The sequence below is a fragment of the Helianthus annuus genome, chromosome 3 (genome assembly GCF_002127325.2).
Source record: "Helianthus annuus cultivar XRQ/B chromosome 3, HanXRQr2.0-SUNRISE, whole genome shotgun sequence".
Taxonomy (NCBI): Eukaryota; Viridiplantae; Streptophyta; class Magnoliopsida; order Asterales; family Asteraceae; genus Helianthus; species Helianthus annuus.
In genome coordinates, this window is record NC_035435.2 from 113,206,528 (window position 1) to 113,226,014 (window position 19,487).

At 34.6% G+C, this 19,487-nt stretch overlaps 2 protein-coding genes across 2 annotated transcripts; both read right to left on the reverse strand.

Moving 5' to 3' along the window:
* Nucleotides 1-6,319: 6,319 nt before the first annotated feature.
* LOC110929390 (trafficking protein particle complex subunit 6B) lies at nt 6,320-10,890 on the reverse strand. Its single transcript, XM_022172545.2, has 4 exons — nt 10,618-10,890; nt 8,626-8,743; nt 8,314-8,530; nt 6,320-6,567 (listed from the first exon to the last, which is right to left on the reverse strand). The coding sequence occupies exons 1-4, from the start codon at nt 10,767-10,769 to the stop codon at nt 6,539-6,541; spliced, it is 516 nt and encodes a 171-aa protein (XP_022028237.1). The 5' UTR covers nt 10,770-10,890; the 3' UTR covers nt 6,320-6,538.
* A 6,443-nt stretch (nt 10,891-17,333) lies between these two features.
* On the reverse strand, nt 17,334-18,730 carry LOC110929391 (probable carboxylesterase 12). Its single transcript, XM_022172546.2, has one exon. It carries the CDS (start codon nt 18,437-18,439, stop codon nt 17,525-17,527), a length of 915 nt encoding a protein of 304 aa, XP_022028238.1. The 5' UTR covers nt 18,440-18,730; the 3' UTR covers nt 17,334-17,524.
* Between the last annotated feature and the right edge of the window lie 757 nt (nt 18,731-19,487).

Genomic DNA, 19,487 nt, shown 5'->3' on the forward strand with positions numbered 1-19,487 from the left:
TTTAAATTTGTATCTTTATATATTATTGAAAATAACTTTCTGTTTTTGTTCGTGTAAGAAACAAAAGCCTGGAGAATCAAAGTCGATTCCTGCTTGTATGCTAACAAACCTTACAACCATCAAGTTTTCATAATGTGAGGGGGATACGTCTGATATAGGGTTTTTGGAATACATGTTGGGTAACGCACAAGTTTTGTTTGATTTGCAGGTGGTGGGTTGGTTTAATCTTATTTGCAGGTGGGTGATGGATATTTAGAAGAGGAAGAAGAAGAAGATGATAGGGGTAGGGTGAGGATGGGGTAGGTTATGGGGCCCATTTGAAATTTAATTTATTAATTAGATTTTTATTTTTCTTATTTATTAAATGCCCGGATAGTCCCTGTGGTTTGCCTTTTTAAGAAAGGGTATTTTTGTCATTTCACACCCTTTTAACTGAGAAAACTAACTGATGTTAGGCACAGGGACTATCCGGGAACGAAAATTGAAAAGTTGGGGACTATAACTATAATTTTGGAAAGTTAGGGACTAAAGGTGAAAAAAAGGGCAAATCATAGGGACTATCCGAGCATTTAACTCTTATTTTAATGTTATTTTATTATTGTATTACTTACGTATATTTTAAGTTTTGTTTTTATTTTTTTATTTTGATTATTATTATTATTTTATATATTATAATTAATTCAGCTGCTTCACTCATCTGGCATTTATAACTTTTAAAATATGCCGTTTTACAAAACAATGAATATGTCTTTAGAACGAAAATAATCTTATCTACATTTTGAACCAAGTTTCATTAAAAACGGAGTAGATTCAAATATTTAGTATTTTTATAATTTAATTATTTAACGGTTAGTAGGCCCGTCTAGGTACTTCATATTTCTAATGGTCAGCTTACCCGTAATCTACCCGTTTAATAACATAAGGTTTATATGCTTTATTTTAATATAGAAAATAGAAATGTCACACATATACAAGCCAATTAATTAGTATAACATTCCAACCAATTATATATAAAATAGTTTTTAAAACTATATGGGTCGAATAATTATATTAAAAATAAAACTAGTTACTAATGGTTAATAAATCTAAGCAATCTATAATTCATATATGATAAAAAAATGGAAATGTTACAGATGATTATAGCGACGGTGGGGTACATTAGAAAACTCCTTTTTTTGGAAAACGCCGTTGGATGAGATCGGGTGTTTTTCTAATTCGTTTGATTGTGATGATTCAGGTGACTTATTCATCACCGCATTGTACATGTGGTTTTTCTCTGAACAACAATTGTTATTTCATTTTCATTAAAGAAAGAGTTAGATGTGGTGAGTTGTTCAGTGGCCGATTCGGGGTGGTGGTGGCGGTGGCAATGATGGTGGTGGTAGTGGGTGGTGGATGGTGCAGAGAAGTTATAGAGAGGAAATGGAGGGAGGGGGTTTTAATTATGTAGAGATAAGTAGAGAGATGGTTATTATATATAAACAATTAATTACTTATATATAAAATTACCGAAATACCTTTACCCTTAGTTGAATGATTTAACTGGGTTAAGAGGCGGGGAGCAAAATGGAAAAATTATAGCAAACTATTGGAGGAAAATGACTATTTTTAAAGGTTTGGCAAAACCGTTAAAGTCATAGGGAGCAAAACGGAAGTTTACTCAAAAGAAAATTAGTATGCTTACTATAAAAATAGCCCAAACTTTTTATTTTAAATTGTTGATTCATTATACAAACAAACCACTTTGTGTGATAGTTGTGTTAGATTTTTGTTTGCTTCTAAATACAGATAAAAAAGTATCGTTTATAATAATCAAAGAAGAAAAAAGGGCCCCAAATGTTCATTTCGCCTTGAGCCTCTAAAAATGTTGGAACAGACATATTTCATAGCATTGAGTTTAGTGTAAGGTCACCCGTAGTCATAAGACCCTTTTGGGGGCGTTATGCGACATGTGGCATGCCACGTCACCACAGGGCTTTATGGGGCGTTATGGAAGTTGAGGCCGTAGTCATAAAGCCCCTTTGTCATCATTACTCAATTATTTTAATTTTCATTTTTAATTCATTTCTGAGTTTTATAAAATTAAAAATCATTGCATTAAATAAAAAACAATACATTAAAATAAAAAAAACGTTAAAGAAAAAAAAATGTTACACCTAAAAAAATAAATTTATTCTTTGGCTTCATTTTCGTTCTCTCCTTCTTCCTCTTCGTTTTCTCCAGCATCCAAACCTACGTCTTCAAAGTTCCCGTCTTCGAATTCCTCAACCTCTTCTTCCTCGGAATCTTCTTCGTCGTCACTGTTGTATCGAATTGGGCGAATCGCCCAAGCATGCTCAACCAAATCCGCCTTCAACGTGTTATGTATTTCCTTAGATCGCAATAGTTGAGCATTTGCGAGTCTCTCTTCCATTGTTGCTTGGGTTCCTTCGACTAAATCTTCTGGAATATAGTTTTGGCATATCGCTCTTCCATCATACTCAATGATCATATTATGCAAAATGATGCATGCATACATGGTCATTCGTATTCTATCCTTATGCCACATGCGACAAGGATTTCTGATAAAATGCCATCGTTGCTGTAGAACCCCAAAACACCTCTCGATATCCTTTCTCGAAGACTCTTGTAATTTTTTAAAATACTTTCTTTTCTCATCGAACGTTTCAGAAAACGTTTTAACAATAATCGAATACTTCGGGTATATACCATCGCTCAAATAGTAGCCATGCTCGTAGTCGTTCCCGTTCGCATGAAAACCGGCCTTTGGTATAGTTCCAGAAATGTAGCTCTCTAATAATGGTGAAGCCTCTAACGTATTAATATCGTTAAAACACCCGGCTACACCAAAGAAGGCCGACCAAACCCAAAGGTCGTATGACGCAACAACTTGTAATACCAAAGTTGGCCCTTTTTGATCACCCCATGTATGTTGACATCGCCATGCGGTTGGACAATTATACCAACGACATTGACGACAATCCAAGCTACCAATCATGCCTGGTATTCCATGCTTCTCTAGATGCACCTCATATATTTGTTGAAGGTCGTTCCAAGTGGGATTTCTCAAATAACGTTTTCCATATAACTGGCATATACCTAATATATAATTTAATATATAAAAGTTTTACTAGTAAGCTACTAAAAAATAAATATATAAAAGTAAATAAATAAAAGTCAATAAAAAATACCATAACAAAAATGTTCCAAGCAATCTCGGGTTGTTTTCTCCGCCATCTTCAAGTACTCGTCGTTGATGTCGTACGTGTTTCCGTATGATAATATGCGTAAAGCGGACGTGACCTTTTGAATTGAGGTGAAGCCTAAATATCCCCGCGCGTCCATTCTTTGCTTAAATAAATCATATTTATTTTCCAAATCATTATTAATGCGCAAAAATAACCTTTGGCTCATCAAAAAACGGCGTCTAAAAACATTGGGTCCGTGAACCGGTGTCGCATCAAAATAGTCTTTCATCAAACGCTCGTTCGCGGCTTCACGATCTTGCAAGATATAGGTGCGCCGCAAGATGGGTCGTGGAGGGGGACTAGGCCGAACGTGCTCAAATGCTTGTATCACAAAAGTAAATGCACTCGTAACCGCTTCTTCCTCCTCCGCGTCTTCTTCGGGTGAAAAAAATCTTTGGTAAATATCGGTGAAGAAGTCTTCCGACGCGGAACCCATTTTTTTTGAATAGGGTGGGAGTAGCATCAACACTTTTTAAAAAATATATAGAGAATGAGAGAATAGTTGAGTATGAATTGTAAAAAAAAATGAAAGAGTTGGGAGTTATTTATAGAGTGAAATTAAAAAAAATTGATTTTTTTTAATATTAAGACCGTTGTTTAATGGTCAAATTTTCAAAAAACATCAAAATCACGCCGCTATAATACTCGCGCCCCACATCAAATTTGGCATTCATACCGCTCTTCGTGGCGGTGTTCCAAGGCGTTTTCCAACGCTATGGGAGGCCATAGCGCCCCACTACGTTTGATCTAAGAACTAGACTTCCCCTCGTACATCGTGTGGTGTGGATTTTCTTTTTCTTTTTGCAATCAACTTTTCTTTGCAAGGAAAATTTCCGAAAGTTGCCTTGTGTATTCACACAAGTTTCATTTTGATTAATTTATTTATTGATATATACTAAACGCCAATGATGCCGTGTCTCAGCGGTTGAGGTGTGAGGGTTTTCACCCACAGGTCCCGGGTTCGATCCCGGGCCTAGTGGGTTTCCCGCACGGGGGCGAGTCCGGTCCAACCGGGAGGTAGCTTTCGAGCGCCGGAGGATTCGAACTTGCGGCTTGGGTTTCACCAGCCTAGGGATTTTCCACTGATCTATACCTTTCAAAAAAAAAAAGATATATACTAAACAGAAAACACTTGGAAAATGTGTCAAAAATGACACTTTTTAAAGGTGTTGCTATTTACATCATACTCTACAAACACCCTACTCTATAAAGTAATTCAATAGTCTAATTAAATGTGATTATTATTTTTAACTATAGTTCTCAATAAATGCAACCAGTCTTTTTTATTATTTATTTAATTATCAGATACTTCTTAAATGCAATCAGCTATATATATATATATATATATATTTTTTTTTTCTTTTTTTAATCTTTTCAATTTATTTTCATAATAAAGATCCACCTTTAGAAAAAAAAATAATAATAATGAAACTCAAAATTATCACGGACACTGGAAATAAATAACATGTGAGGTATTTTAAATGATTTGTATACAATTATTCAAATATAACTTCCTAACGATAAAAAAGAATTTTTACAATTAAAAAAAGGAAGGTAAAAATAGATGAACGAACCAGTGTAACTGTGTGCCTATTTTTTTAAAACTAAAATAACTATGTATAAGTATATTAATTTATAAAATCATTCAAAAACGGTACAATCATATTTTATTTTCTATATATTTATTTTTTGAATTTTCAATAGAAATGTTAGTTTAATCTAATTTAAAAAAAAATATTATATAGAGAACATAAACAATCGTAAAATAAATAAAAAAAAACTAGTACCATTTTAACTAAAAATAAATAATCGTAAATATTAAATCCTTAAATGGATTTGTTTTGTTAATTTAACATAAAATTAAACTATAAAAGGTGTAAAATAAATAAAAAACCAGGACCATTCTAAATAAAAATAAAAAAATCGTAAAACTTAAATTCTTAAATGGATTAAAATGTAATTAAGGAGACCAAATTAATGCTATGATTATTGATGTACACTAAATTTTTAGTCAAAAATGATTAAATTTAACTAAATGTTGATTGGTTTGCTTTAGTCAAATCTAATTAATCCACTAGAATAGGGTGTAAATGAAAATTAGAGTAGGATGTATTTAGCTAATCCGAATCTCACAATCCATTCCTATTTGTTACAACTTACATGATTACGTGTTTGTATAACCTTCTCATTATTAAATAAATTCTATTTTTTAATGTTGCAGTAGTTTTGTTATCTTTGATAAGTTGAATTTATAATTTATAGTTTTCACTTTTTGATAAGTTAGAATTATAATTTATAGTTTTCACTTTTTTCAAATGGCCGACAACAAGGTTTTGTATATGGATGTGAATCCTGTTACATTAGCGGGTTAAATAAGTGAACGACCCATATATTTATTCGCGTAGTGTTTTTGTCGAACATACTTAAAGTCAGGTCATGTTCGTACTTTATTTTATATTTACCCGTCTAATTTTCATTTGCGAAAATGGGTAATAGCTAGTGACTTTATAACCATTTAATTTATTTAATCAACTAATAATAACTCAAACTCAAATGAACAGTTTGTAAGTGGTGACTTTTTAATTGTTTTTTTCTTTATTTATCATTCTCATTATATGTGTGTGTGGGGCTTGAGATTAGAGGAGCCGGATCCCAACAAGAGACACACTTGCATTAAGGAACGTCCCCTATTAGGGGTAGGGGTTGTCAGCACTCATTACTCACTCACAACTAACGGTCAACAAGCACTTGTTCCATTCACAACCGAACAAATCAAACAACCACCTACCATTCTTCACGCGTTATCAAATTGACGCGTTGTGGAAACCACCGGCGGTGGTGTATCACGCGGTAAAACGCGTTGTGGGTGGTTCACCACGGACCGCCCCGTCCCCCCTTATATGACTAATAGCTACCTATTAAAGGAACTAGCACAAGACATAACATATGCAAACCATATAAATTTTTGAAGTTTCAAACAAAAACAGGTCAGTTTCAAGCATCATTGAAGCAATCAATAATCAAATTTAGAGATAGTTCGACTATGTAAGTCGATCTCACTTGCAAACAGATTGCACATAAAAAACTAACCAAACGGTCGTCTTTTTGATATAATTATATACTATATCACTCATTTCCGACCTTCTAGAATTCTTGTTGATTGATTTCAACTGTCAACAGTTAAAACAGAAACTACAATTACACGCTTGGTTACTTACATTGCTGTAGTACTGAAAAAAGAAAAAAAAAATACATTGCTTGGTCTGCAGCTCAGGAACGGATGATGTTTGCTACACCTTTATCCGGATCACAAAGGAACCTGTGCATCAAATTTATTCAAAATAAATATCCGTTCGAGTAACTCACACACATGGAAGGAAAGCACTATGGTAATCAGGATGACAGTTTTTTTAAGTCATGTAACATGTTAAGCCTCATTTTGACCCGCAAAAAAAATCTTTGCTTAATTTTTTGTAACTTCCTAAACGATTAATGTGTCAAATAATATAAAAATAAACTTTATTTTGATGATGCTAATAATAGTAGTATACTAGTCAAAGGTGCCCTAGCGCAGCAAAGGTGCATTTTAACTGGAAAAAACAGGCAAAAATCTGCAAAAAAAAAAACAAAAAAAAAAAAAAAAAAAAAAAAAAAAAAACAAAACAAAACAAAAACTGTCTGAACTGGCCTAAGTTAGTCTAAAACAGAAATCTCTAACAGCTAAAATACATGTGCGCCTTGCTTGCCACAGGCCCCCGCAGCCTCGATTTTTAAGCGCCTTGGGTGCATCTTCGTTTTAAATAGCGCGTGGCAAACAGATGCGTTTTGATCCCAAAAGCCGATGCGTGATGCATAAAGCGTGCACATCATGTATGCAAGGCGTTTAAAAAGTTGTTCATAGATATTATTCACTTGCTAACTTTAAACACTAAAATACATGATAAACTCATCGTCTCTAGTTGGATTTGTTCAATCGATAGTCTAATTTGTTAAAATACTCTCAATCAATGGTCAGATTTGTTCAATCTGATTTTAAAGACTCAGATCCATTGTAATCGCGGTCCAATTTGTCCAAATACTGGCGAACTGCATAAGGTGCCGCATTAAACCACATCATGTAATGTGTGCATCATAAAATCGCATCACGTGACGCAATATCATCACCGCATCATGTGATGCGCGCATTATGCGATCCTGATCTGCGCATTTTTAATATTAAGGTGTGCATCTTTAGCCTTTGAGCTTTGACTACCTAGAATAACCAATCTAACTTCTTGTAGTAAACGATGTAGGAGGGTTTATGTAAATGAATACATTTTGGATGACTTTCAATCCGTTTAATCATATATACTTCGGTACATATTTTAAACTTAACTCCTTTGTCCTGGCTTATCAGATAAGCAATCTAACACAAGAATCTTTATTATATCGTCAACTTGTTTACTGTTATTTTGTTTGTCAAATGACTGATGATAAATACATACAAAACTTAACTTTTAAACTATTACACGTAAATGACACGACATAGACTGATGACGCAGGCGATAGACATTATGCATCAACAGATGATATGTCTTTTTTATAAGAGTAAAACGCCATTTTCGTCCCTGAGGTTTAAAATCTTGCTATTTTTATCCGACTCGTTAACTCCATCCATTTTTTAAAGTTAAGTCAGGTGTATTTTCGTCCGTTTACCTATTTGTTAATGTTTATAAGAAAAGTCATAACTAGAAAGTCAACAAAGGTGTATCTTTATTTCTTAATAGTTAATAGTGATTCTTATTTTAATATAAAAATGTCTAAAACGACGGAAATACTCCTCATTTAACGGAGAAAATGGACGGAGTTAACGAGTTGGATGAAAATGGCAAGATTTCAAACCTTTTGGATCTAGATGCGGAAAAACAAACCTTTGGATGAAAGTCGCAAAAATGGCCAAATCTCAGGGACAAAAATGGTGTTTTACTCTTCTAATAATCAACATGATATAGACACGTTTTTGATATTTTTTTTAGTAATTTGGCCAAATACTAGAGTCAGAACTCAGAAGCACTTGGAAACTTACAAGCAGGAAGATTGGATATATCTGCAGAAACAGCACAAGGAATACCCAAGTTTGAAAGAGCGCCCCTTATAATCCCGCAAGGGAAGTATAGATGCATGCCGGTTGTTTCCGCAGCTTTGTTTCCAGCCTCAGGAGCCGAACCGCGAGTCTCTGTTGATGGCTCCCCCGACATGCGTGAAAGCCATGCAAATTTATCATCTTGCAAAACAAATGTACCCTAAAATAATACAAATAAGCCACTTCGTCAATCCCCTACTATATATTATAATTGTTGTACTATATGCGGTGTGAAAAATGAAACTAGTTACTTGCCCTATGATTAGTCTTTAAATTGTCTATCTGCTTCTTGAAGAGTTCGGACCAGAAATCTTTACAGATGAACTTGATTGCCTCCAGATGGTCACTGAACCGTGGTCGTTCCATGGTGTACCTAATTAAGATTTGAACTCACTCACTCAGTAACAACGATTATGAAAGTTTTTGGTCAGCTTAAATTTGAGAGTTCAATTTTGTGAAGCGATTATGGTAAGCAGGTCATAAGCTACTTGTTAATTGCAGTAACCATTTCATTGAACCATTATCAAAAAATTGATTAACGGAAAATAAAACCAAAGTGAGATCATATCTTATCTGTTGCATTCACCAGCTAGTTTTGAAATTTGATCAACACACATTCAGAATATAAGAACAAAATTGTCAAAAAATAATATAGCTTTGATTCAAACTGTTAGTTTTTAAAAATGCGCATAATGCGCGCATCACATGATGCGGTAATGAGATCGCATCGAGCTTGGTTTTAAAAAGCGTGTACGATCCGGTGTAGTTTGATCCCAAAAGCCGATGTGTGATGTGCAATGCGCAAAGTGCACACATCACGTATGCAAGGCGTTCAGTATTAATAAATACTAAAAAAATATATTTATAGCTAATATTTTAACTTGTCAACCTTCAAACACTAAACTATAAGACATTCTCATCATTGTATAGTCAGATTTGTTTAATTGATGGTCTAATTTGTTTAAATACCGGTCAACTGCATTAGGCACCACAGCATGTGATGCGCGCATCATGAAATCACATCATGGACGCTATCTCATCACTATATCAGGTGATGCGCGCATTATGTGTTCCTGATGCGCGCGTTTTAAGGCCAAGTCATCGAGTGATGCGATTCCATGATTTGCATTACATGGTGCGGTCCGATGTGATCTTATGCGTGATGAAACACCGTTTGCAGTTGACCAATATTTGTACAAATTGGATTGTCGATTGCAATGGTTTTTCAAATTTGATTATAAGTTTTATTAGAAGCTTACCAGAATCGGTTCGGTCCACTACAATACCCGAATCCCCAACCCCCAGGCCCAAATGTTCAAACATTCAAACCCAACAAAAATAAACACCAAATGTCGATTAAGGAAAAAGGGGCCGTAAAAAAAAACACAGCGACACAGGGCTAAATGAGGCAACAACAGCAGCAACGTGGGATTTTGAAAAGGGTTTGATCGAATTGTTGAGTGACTCAACAACAACGGCCATGAATTCTTGTTTTACTAGGGCGGGTAGGGCCCATTTTTTTATCTCGCCGAGGGCCCATTTTTTTTTTTACATTCTCGGAGAGGGCCCTGATCAAAACACCACACTTTTTAAAACTAAGAATTTCAAAGTGAGATAGATGCTGGTTTTATGTTTCCAAATGTCAACCTGTATGTTAAGCAACAACTATGCCATCTCTGGTTACTCTAATGTTGCATTCTGAACATGATAATAATCAATCACAACGCAATTAGCTAATACCAACATTACAATCTAATTCCTGAAACAAGCTCAAATCAATCGATTCAATACTTTATCTCCAGATCTGTAAACTTAAGCTCTCTACGTAAGCAATCAAATCGAAAGAAACTAATCCAATACACTACACTCACAGTTCATAGATCCACATTTTAATATCCAGCATTCCAGCTGAATAAACATAATCCTATTACTAACGAGCCCTAACACAATCTAAAAACCTAAAATCATCTCAACAACACAACTGACATTTCAAATCAAACCTAATAAATCAGTTACTTCTCCAGATCTATATCCTCTAAAACAAAACTAATCAAATACACACACATTCACACTTCACATATCAAAATCATAACATCCAGACGAATAAACAAAATCCTATCACTAACAAGCCCTAACACGATCTAAAAACCTAAAATCCTAAAAAACCTAAAATCAGTTCAACAAATCAACCGCCATTTCAGATCAATTCAATCGAATCAACTACTTTTCTCGATGCGATCTACATACCTTTCGGATAACTGATGACCGACTTGATAACCGATTGCTTCAATTCTCCGAGCCGCAAGCTCTGGTTTAGTAGCGTAGAGGACATTGCAGTATGATGATACTATTTCAGTGAGCAAACTGTCCATACAGCTCTCTGATACTTCTCTCGCCATTTTTGTACCTGTGATTCTGACGAATTTGTGACGGAGATGATGATGATGATCAAGGTTAAGTTTCTCCGGTGATTTGGTGAGTTTTGATGTTATTGGTTGGTTGTACGTTGTGCTTTTTATGTTGTACGTTTTTGTGGGCCGAAAGTTTTTCAGCTTTGTTTACCACTGGGCCGTTGTTATATATTGTGACGGAGATATACACTTAATTACTGTTTTCGTTCCTGTGGTTTGTTAAAATTACTGTTTCAGTTTATTAGTTTAAAATTTGTGATTTCAGTCACTGTTGTTTTTACTTTCGTAACCATTTCAGCCCCTGTAGTTTTACTTTCGTAACCATTTCAATCCATTAATTCTGTTAGTACAGGGACTGAAATGGTTACGAGGTGGACTGAAATGGTTACGAAAGTGAAACCACAGGGACTGAAATCGTAAATTTTAAACTAATGGTCTGAAATAGTAATTTTTGACAAACCATAGGGACGAAAACAATAATTAACTCTTGAATATGTTTCAGAAAGTTGCAAAATGCAAAGTTGAGTTTTCTTTCTACTTGTGGTGTGGGATGGTGATGTATGCTTTTGTTGCACTTGTTTTAACAAACGAGATGACAGGCTAATTGAACCGGCCGATTGGAGGAGACCATGATAAATCGGTACCACTCACCGATCTTAAAATTATACCCTATTTCGTTCAACTCTGGTCTGGTTAATAACATGTGTTGGTGTTATAAGTTGTGTTCATGGGTTGGTGTGTCGAACCCAATACGATCCCGACATCGTGTGAGACACATGAATCGAACAAAGCATTAGGCAGTGGCGGACCTAGAAAAAAATTTCAGGGGTATCCCAATTTTTTTTACTACATTCATAAATAGAGCAAATTTTTTAGTATACATTTAGTGACGGATCTAGGATTTTATATGTATGGAGATAAAATCACTGTTTATAGATGTTTCAATTTCATACAAACGAACCTAAAATATTCCTTGCTCGGTTTGGTTTAAGTCTTAACATAAGTTTTGTATCTTCTGATAAAGGATTGTTACAAATAGTAAACTTTAAATATATCAATGAGTGATGGTCTATTGACAAAGTAAAAGCTTTTAAACACCTGAATTTGGAAGAATGTATATTAGATTCAACTCCTACATACGATAAGGATTAAAAAAAATTGACGCTAAAAAAAAGTAAGCTTCAAATATAAATAAAAGAAATTAATAAATTAATAGCTAATAAGTTAATTAAAAACCGTACATTTAATAGAATATGTGAGTTAATTAAATTAAAGTTAAATCATAATGTAATTAATATTAATAGTAAATAAAATAGAAAATTCATAATTGTAGGATAAAAATGTAGGCTGGGGAGACCACGTGCAACACACTTTTCAAGATTTCAAAAAAGATAACAAAATCTATATAATAACAATTTTTTTTCTTCTAAAGAAAACAGTGCCTTCTTCTTCTTCGTAAGCCTGCAACCTAGTTCCGGCAATAAAGCTCTCACTTTTTTTTTCAAATTATTCCATTTTTCTTCATCAATCTCTCTCTAAATTATATTTAGGGGTATCCTAACCCATAAAGACCGAAAAAAAAAGAAAAAAATTACACTTCGTCAAGAAAGTTGAGGGGTATCCCGAACAACCCCTGGTGTCCACATAGATCCGCCCCTGGCATTAGGTAGTGTTTGGTTAATTCAAAAAAAATTGCATAGTAGTATTCTAGAATATAAACTTGCAACAAAAAATATAATTTCTATAAAAACTTTAAAACCTGACATAATTTTATCTATTCTTAGGGCATGTTTGGCTAAGTTTATTTAAGTTAAAAAGGACTTTTGGGAAAATGACTTGTTAACTTATGACTTTTTGAAAAGAAGTTTTTAAAAAAAGTGTTTGGATTACTTTATGAGGTGGGAAAAGCCAATAAGTCAATAAGTTGTTTTTTAAAAAGTGTTTGGCTTAGCTTATTGATATATAATGACTAAAAGGGACAACATCTTAACTTCTCAAACATAAGGGGGTGTTAGATAAGGGGTAATTTGGTAATTTGATGTTTGAAAAGTTATAAGCTGATCAAGAAGTCAGAACATCTTAACTTCTCAAAAACTCTTTTTCCTTCCTTTCAAAAAATCATTTTAAAAAAGACTTTTATGTTTGCCAAACACTAAGGGTATGTTTGACATTGAGCTTTTAGGAGCTTTTAAGAGCTTCTAGCTTTAAGCTTTTAAGAAGAAGCTTCTACTCAATAAAATGTCTTGTTTGGTTGAAGGAGCTTTAAGCTTTTAGGTTAGGAGCTTCAAGCTTTTGGTTGAACGCTACTACTAGTAGCGTTTAGAATGACCTACAAGCTTTTAGGGAAAAATTACTATTTTAACCACTAAAAATAAGGAACTTTTTAATGCACCAACTTTCTAAATTTTTAGTTATGTCCATTTTGGTCATTTTATACATTTTATTAAAAGCTCCAGCTACTCTACCAAACACCAAATGTATCTAAAAAGCTACAGCTACTAGCTACCAGTTTTCAGCCAACAGCTACAAGCTTGCAGCTTCCAGCTACCAGCCACCAGCTACTTTTGCCAAACATACCCTAAAACTTTTTATTGGTTTTTTGATTAAGTCAATAAGTTGATTGAAAAAGCTTAGCCAAACATGCCTTTATGTTCCTTTAATCTCAACTGCTTTTTGGATGATCCTCATCTCCCACCCACGTTCTGCAAAAACTGCCCTCACTCATCACTCTTCAATCCCCTTTCGATCTCCAGACCCACATTGATGTCACCTCTCCCCCCACATCGGTCGCCTTCCTTCCCTAACCCTAATCGACCCTACGATCAGTGGTCGATTTAAGAGATCCTAACGATGAACAAAAAGCTTTTGGAAAGTGATGCGGATCAAACCGTAGAAGGATCCAATGCAGGTTTGAAGTCAACTTCGTCGGTTTTCTTGAAGTTTCGTATAGCAACAATAAATCGGAGAATGTGGTGCGATTTGAGTACCAGGAATTTTGTGTAAGGACAATTCCCTTCTTTTGATTACATGAGAAGAAGTGAAACTATTTTTACCATTCTGTTTTGTCATTTTTTTTATCTTGCTGTGCCTCACAGAAAAAAGAGTGAAACTCAAGAAGATGATGAGGTATTAATTCTTGTGCTATTATACGGTTAAATTTAATTTTTTTTTTAGTTGTAAGCTGCTAATTGGTGTCTTATGTAATAACCGGTACTGATTATGACCATATATGGTGTTGCAGGGAGCTATAAATTTGAAAGAAGAAAGACAAGTGGAACAAAAAGTTACCCATGATGAATATGATGGTTCTAAGGTATTGATGTATCATCAGTAATGGCAATTTTTTGGTCAAATATTACTTCTAAAGTTCTATTCTTGTGACAGAATGAAGAAGAATAACTGGATGACCAAACACAAGAGGATTACATAGATGCCCTCCTTGACTAGGTACATTTTACATGCATGTTATAGTTACGGACTATGGGCAAGATTCATGGGTTGGGTAACGGGTCAAAACGGGTTTGGGCTGAACCGGGTCATCATGAGTATGAGCCGAAACACCCATTCTGACCTTCAACTACCTTTTCTTTTAATTTTCATAAATAATGAAGGCGTAAATTGTGATTACAAAAACACTAGCGTTGGGCTGAGTGGGTCAAAACCGATACATGAAGTAGTTTCCATTGTGGGCAAGATAGGTGGGTAACATCTCAAAATAGGTTTCGGTTTCATCACGAGTATGGATCAAAATGGGCCAGTTTGACCTTCAACCATGTTTTCTTTTTAGTCTCACAAATATTTAAGGCTTAAATTGTGATCACAAAACAATATAGTTATATAAAAAAGGGTTATGTTATGTACTTATGTTAGTGTTAACTAAAATGTAAACATGGTATATGGGAATGAGTCAAAACTTAATCTCCACTCTGGGCAAGATGGATGGGTAACCGGTCAAATTGGTTTGGGTTAAACCTCGTTATCATGAATGCATGAATAATGTTTCTATTGCTTATGGTGGTTAGAGTACCAGGAAGATATGGGAGTGCATCTGGTCAACATGTTGGTGGTTGTTGATAGGGCTGTAAACGAACCGAACGAATATGAACAAGGCTATGTTCGTGTTCGTTCGTTAAGGAAATTAACATGTTCGTGAACTGTTCACGAATGCAAACCGAACATAAGTTTATGTTCGTGTTCGTTCGTTTAGGAAATTCAGTTGTTCATGAACAGTTCGTGAACACTGGTCTCGAACACAAACGGACACAAGCAAATAAAAACGAACGCAAACGAACATTTAACTTGAAAACAAAAAATAAAAACATTGTCATCCTTAAACATTGAATATAAATAGTTAAATATAAGCATCAAATGATAAATTAAAACACAAGAAGTCTATTGCACCACCAAACGATGAATCACGACATCACGTTTAACTAACTTAGACATAATTATCCCCCAAAATGTCTTGGAATGTCCAAATTTTAGCAAACTTAGAAAAAATAGGGTTTCAAGTTTTCAATATGCTTAGATAAAAGGTTTATTATTTATTATTTTTTAATATAATCAAACAAACACAAACAAACGTAACCGAACATATTACCGAACGTTCACGAACGCAGTCGAACGAACGAGACATGTGTTCGTGTTCGTTCGCTAAGCTAACCGAACGAAATTTTTTGTTCGTGTTCGTTCGTTAAGCTAATCGAACGAACATAAAAGAACTTCCCGCCGAACAGTTCACGAACTGTTCGTTGAACGTTTGGTTCATTTACAGCCCTAGTTGTTGACTTTTAGAGGCTAAAATTCACACTGACACCTCGCATTACACACACAAAGGATGTAAATAGTTCTTTATGAGTGAACTTCTCTTCTTATAAGGCCCAACGGGGCGGTTACGTTATTTTTATCACGGAAAATTAATAACGCGTGGAACAATCAAATTCCCACCCCCACCTCTTCATATAACGCGTTATAGCATCACGGGATTCGATTTTCCTTATTTTTTCAACGCGTTATTCTTTTGTTTTGTGAGTGTAATTGTTGGTTGGGGGGAAACTGGTGGGTGTGGTGGTGAGTGATGACCACCCCCACTAAAAAAGGTTGTGAGTGATGGAAAAATGGTCGATGACATGGCGGAACTTGATTGGTGCTTGTGAGTGATAGAATTCTATCACTAGTGACCACCCCCTCCCCTAAGTGTAGTTTTTTTTGTTAAATTTCGATGTGTAAGTTTCTTGAGATGAATATTTCAGATTCTTGTAGCAATAGAAGGCCAGATGTCTATGTTTTGGGTTTTACTTTCATGTTTTCATTGGTTTAGTGTAGAATAATGCAGTTGGATCCCTAAACATGTTTATTCTCAAGTAATGTTACTGTGCAATTGGTAGGAATTTGAAATTTTATTTCACTTCATCAGCTATAAATTTGTCTACTTACAAGTTCACATAAAAGTTCTGTTTGCTTTTCAAGGGTATTGCGTTAGAAGCTGAAAAATTGCTTAGTGATCAGGAAAACATGCTAACATCATATACATAACAAAAGGAAAGACATCATCACGTCAACGGTGTGTAAGGTTGCCATGCTTGCTTTGCTTGTGGGTTAATACTTTACAATGGGTCCTTATAATAAAATACTTACGTCATCATACCATTAATATACTCGTCCACCGGACGGGTATAGAACTAATATACACAATTTTAGCATAAAACGCGGTAGTTTTAAATCATTACTTGATATAATTGACTTAGGTTTGGTTCGAGGCATAAGCTATACATTTTTGGACAAAGAAAATATTCACAATATTTGTTGAATCCACCAAAATATCTTAATTATGGCCTGGGTTTTTGGTGGGTTTGCCCTTGGTTAAGTATTATCCCACAAATCTTGAATTCATTCATTTTATAAAGGATTGCTTATTTATAAAAAAAACATTAATTAATTTATATTAATTCAACCTATAATTTGATTATAAATTAAACAAGTTCATTTATATATGTTTTAGACTTTATAATTTTATAATATACGTAATGTTTTAATTTTAGATTATTTAATGTTTTAGTACTTGTAAATTTCAAGTTTATTATTTTGTTTCAGTTATATAAATCGAAATATAATAAATAACTTTTTTTACTTTTAATACTTTTAATACTTTTATATATGTTTAGACAGTATTAACAACTAAATTAGTTATTTTAAAATAAATAAAGTGATATGTAAAAGTAGAAGATAACACAGAAATGTAACGAATTTTGTGAAATGGTGTTGGTTGTTTGGTAAAGGTTTCGTATGAAAGGTTTGTGGGTGCTGATTTAGATGATCACACAAGGTTGTGATTGATTTTTTTTGAACGGCGTTTGATTAAGATGTCGCTAACCGAATTAATAGTTAGTATGTTAGTATCATCAAGTTAGTATTAAAATCTCTCTTGTCTGGAGTTGAACCCTGAACCCCCCAGGACCTCCAACAGTAAAACAAGTTAGTATAATAGATCGCAGTTCGATGCACCTGGCTGGCTCATCCAATTAGTACACCTAGTATGATTTTTTAAGTAAATACACAAGGCTAATAGGTGTTTCATGTAATTTCAAGATCATCACAATAATTATTGAATCCACAAATACATGATACTATCAAAACACCTTGAAATCACCGAATCAAAAGATTTAAAGGCTCATTCATTTTGATTTTCTTACCCGACCCGACCCGACTTGACCAAAAACATAAACACTACAGATATACTACTATTAGACTACTTGATTAACAAATGAAATCAAGGCTTCAAATAACCCCTTGGCCTTTTCACTTGATGGATTAAACAAATAAAAAACATGATCTTCCCCTTCATTCTCCATAAACTCCACTTTACCTCCCCATTTACTCTTTTCCAATGTCTCCTTATACCCGACCCCTCTCGGTTTCAATTTGTCCCGCTCCGCAACAACCACCAAAACCCTCGGGCAACCCATTTTCTCAAGATCCGGATCCGAACAAGGGTTCAGTTTCGGGTCATCATCCGAACCCGAACTAGCCGGGTACAAGAACTGGATCATCTTATCGGGTTCTTTCTGAGAGAAATACGGATGCAACATGATCAACCCACGGACACCCAATTTTGTCTTATTGATTCCCGCTTGGACCGCAATGTAATGGGCCAAGTTGGCCCCAGCACTCTCTCCCACCAAAAAGACCCGACTAGTGTCAACATAATTGTTGATCCACGAGTCGGGTCCAGACCCAGTTGCATGGGAGGCGATCCACTGGAACGCCACCCAGCAGTCGTGGTATGCGGCTGGGAGAGGGTGCTCCGGGGCCAGCCTGTAGCCAATTGCAACTGCGACTGCGGGGGTTTGGGATACTAATGGGGCGAGGAAGCCTTGTGTGATGATGTTTAACGGTGATCCGATGCAAAACCCGCCCCCGTGGACGTAGATTATGAGAGGAAGCTTTTGTGGTGGGGCTCCTGGGTCAACTTTCGGGAGGAAGATGCGCGATTTGACGTCGAGTTCGGGTGAGATCACGACGTCTTTAGATTGAACTCCGGTGACTGGATCGGTGGACGGTGGAAGGCGGGGCGTGGCGAATAGGCGTTCGACACGGCCGTCTTTGTACACCCGTATGAATGGTGGAAAATCATGAGTGATTTCGGTTGATGAAGCCATTGATGATGATGAATTATGAAGAAGTTTGGGGTTGAAATAAGAAAGAAGAAGATATTGTTACTGAATTAAAATTGAATGATCATTGATGGAGTCATGTGGTTGGTGAACCGTAACATTTATGTGGGGTAGTAATGTAGTTGCAATGATTATTATGATTTAAGATACAAAAAGCCCCAAAGTTGTTGTAAGAAACTCTTTGTTTATTGTTTAAGTTTAGGTATTTCCGTCGTTTAATTATTGTTTAGTTGTAACAAATTGTTTGTTTATTGTTTAAGTTTAGGTATTTTCGTCGTTTAATTATTGTTTATTGCTTGTCAACACGTATGTAATTATACCGCAAATATTGATATTGTTTATATAAGTCACATCTATACTATATAATAAAAGAAATCTGTTTTGGGACACTTGTCATTCTCTCATTTAATTGATCAAAATTATTAATAATACTAATAATAATAATATTTAATCTAATCTAATACAAATAATAATAATAATATTTAATCTAATCTAATACAAATTCTTATTATTAATTCAATAACCTATTGTTAAACTAAAACTTCAATAGAATCTTAAATCCTAGCTAAACAAGTTTTGAAATTCATAACAATATTAATATGTTAGACTAAATATATTATTGATATATATATATATATATATATATAGGGCAAGGATAAATCGAAAACCCACTCCAGTTGACTAAACCCAAGAAACTCTATAAAAACCATTGATTATCATGAATGGATGGCTAGGATGAGAGATGTGATCTCTGTTACTTTTTTAGATTATTAAACTCATATAGTACATCCAAAGGGTATAATGGGAACAATTGTTGTAGTTGTAAACACGTGACCTGCAACAAACCCATCAAATCTATTCTCTTTCTTCATTTTCTCTTCTCTTTCTTCATTTTCTCTCTCATCTTTCATCATTTTGGATATGAAAAAATACATTGACTGTATGTTACATCTTTTTGGCTATTAAAAAAATTGTAAGAGTCTTTTTCTTGCAATTCCATCAAAAAACATAAACATAAAAACATGAAAATGTA

Bases quoted from the DNA above. Each gene is read 5' to 3' on its own strand.
- LOC110929391 (XM_022172546.2), bottom strand. From the start codon at position 18,439: ATGGCTTCATCAACCGAAATCACTCATGATTTTCCACCATTCATACGG.
- LOC110929390 (XM_022172545.2), bottom strand. From the start codon at position 10,769: ATGGCGAGAGAAGTATCAGAGAGCTGTATGGACAGTTTGCTCACTGAA. The intron at 8,744-10,617 runs GTATGTAGATCG...AATCTTAATTAG, and splicing joins GGTCATCAGTTATCCGAAAG to GTACACCATGGAACGACCAC. The intron at 6,568-8,313 runs GTAAGTTTCCAA...TTTGATGCACAG, and splicing joins TATATCCAATCTTCCTGCTT to GTTCCTTTGTGATCCGGATA.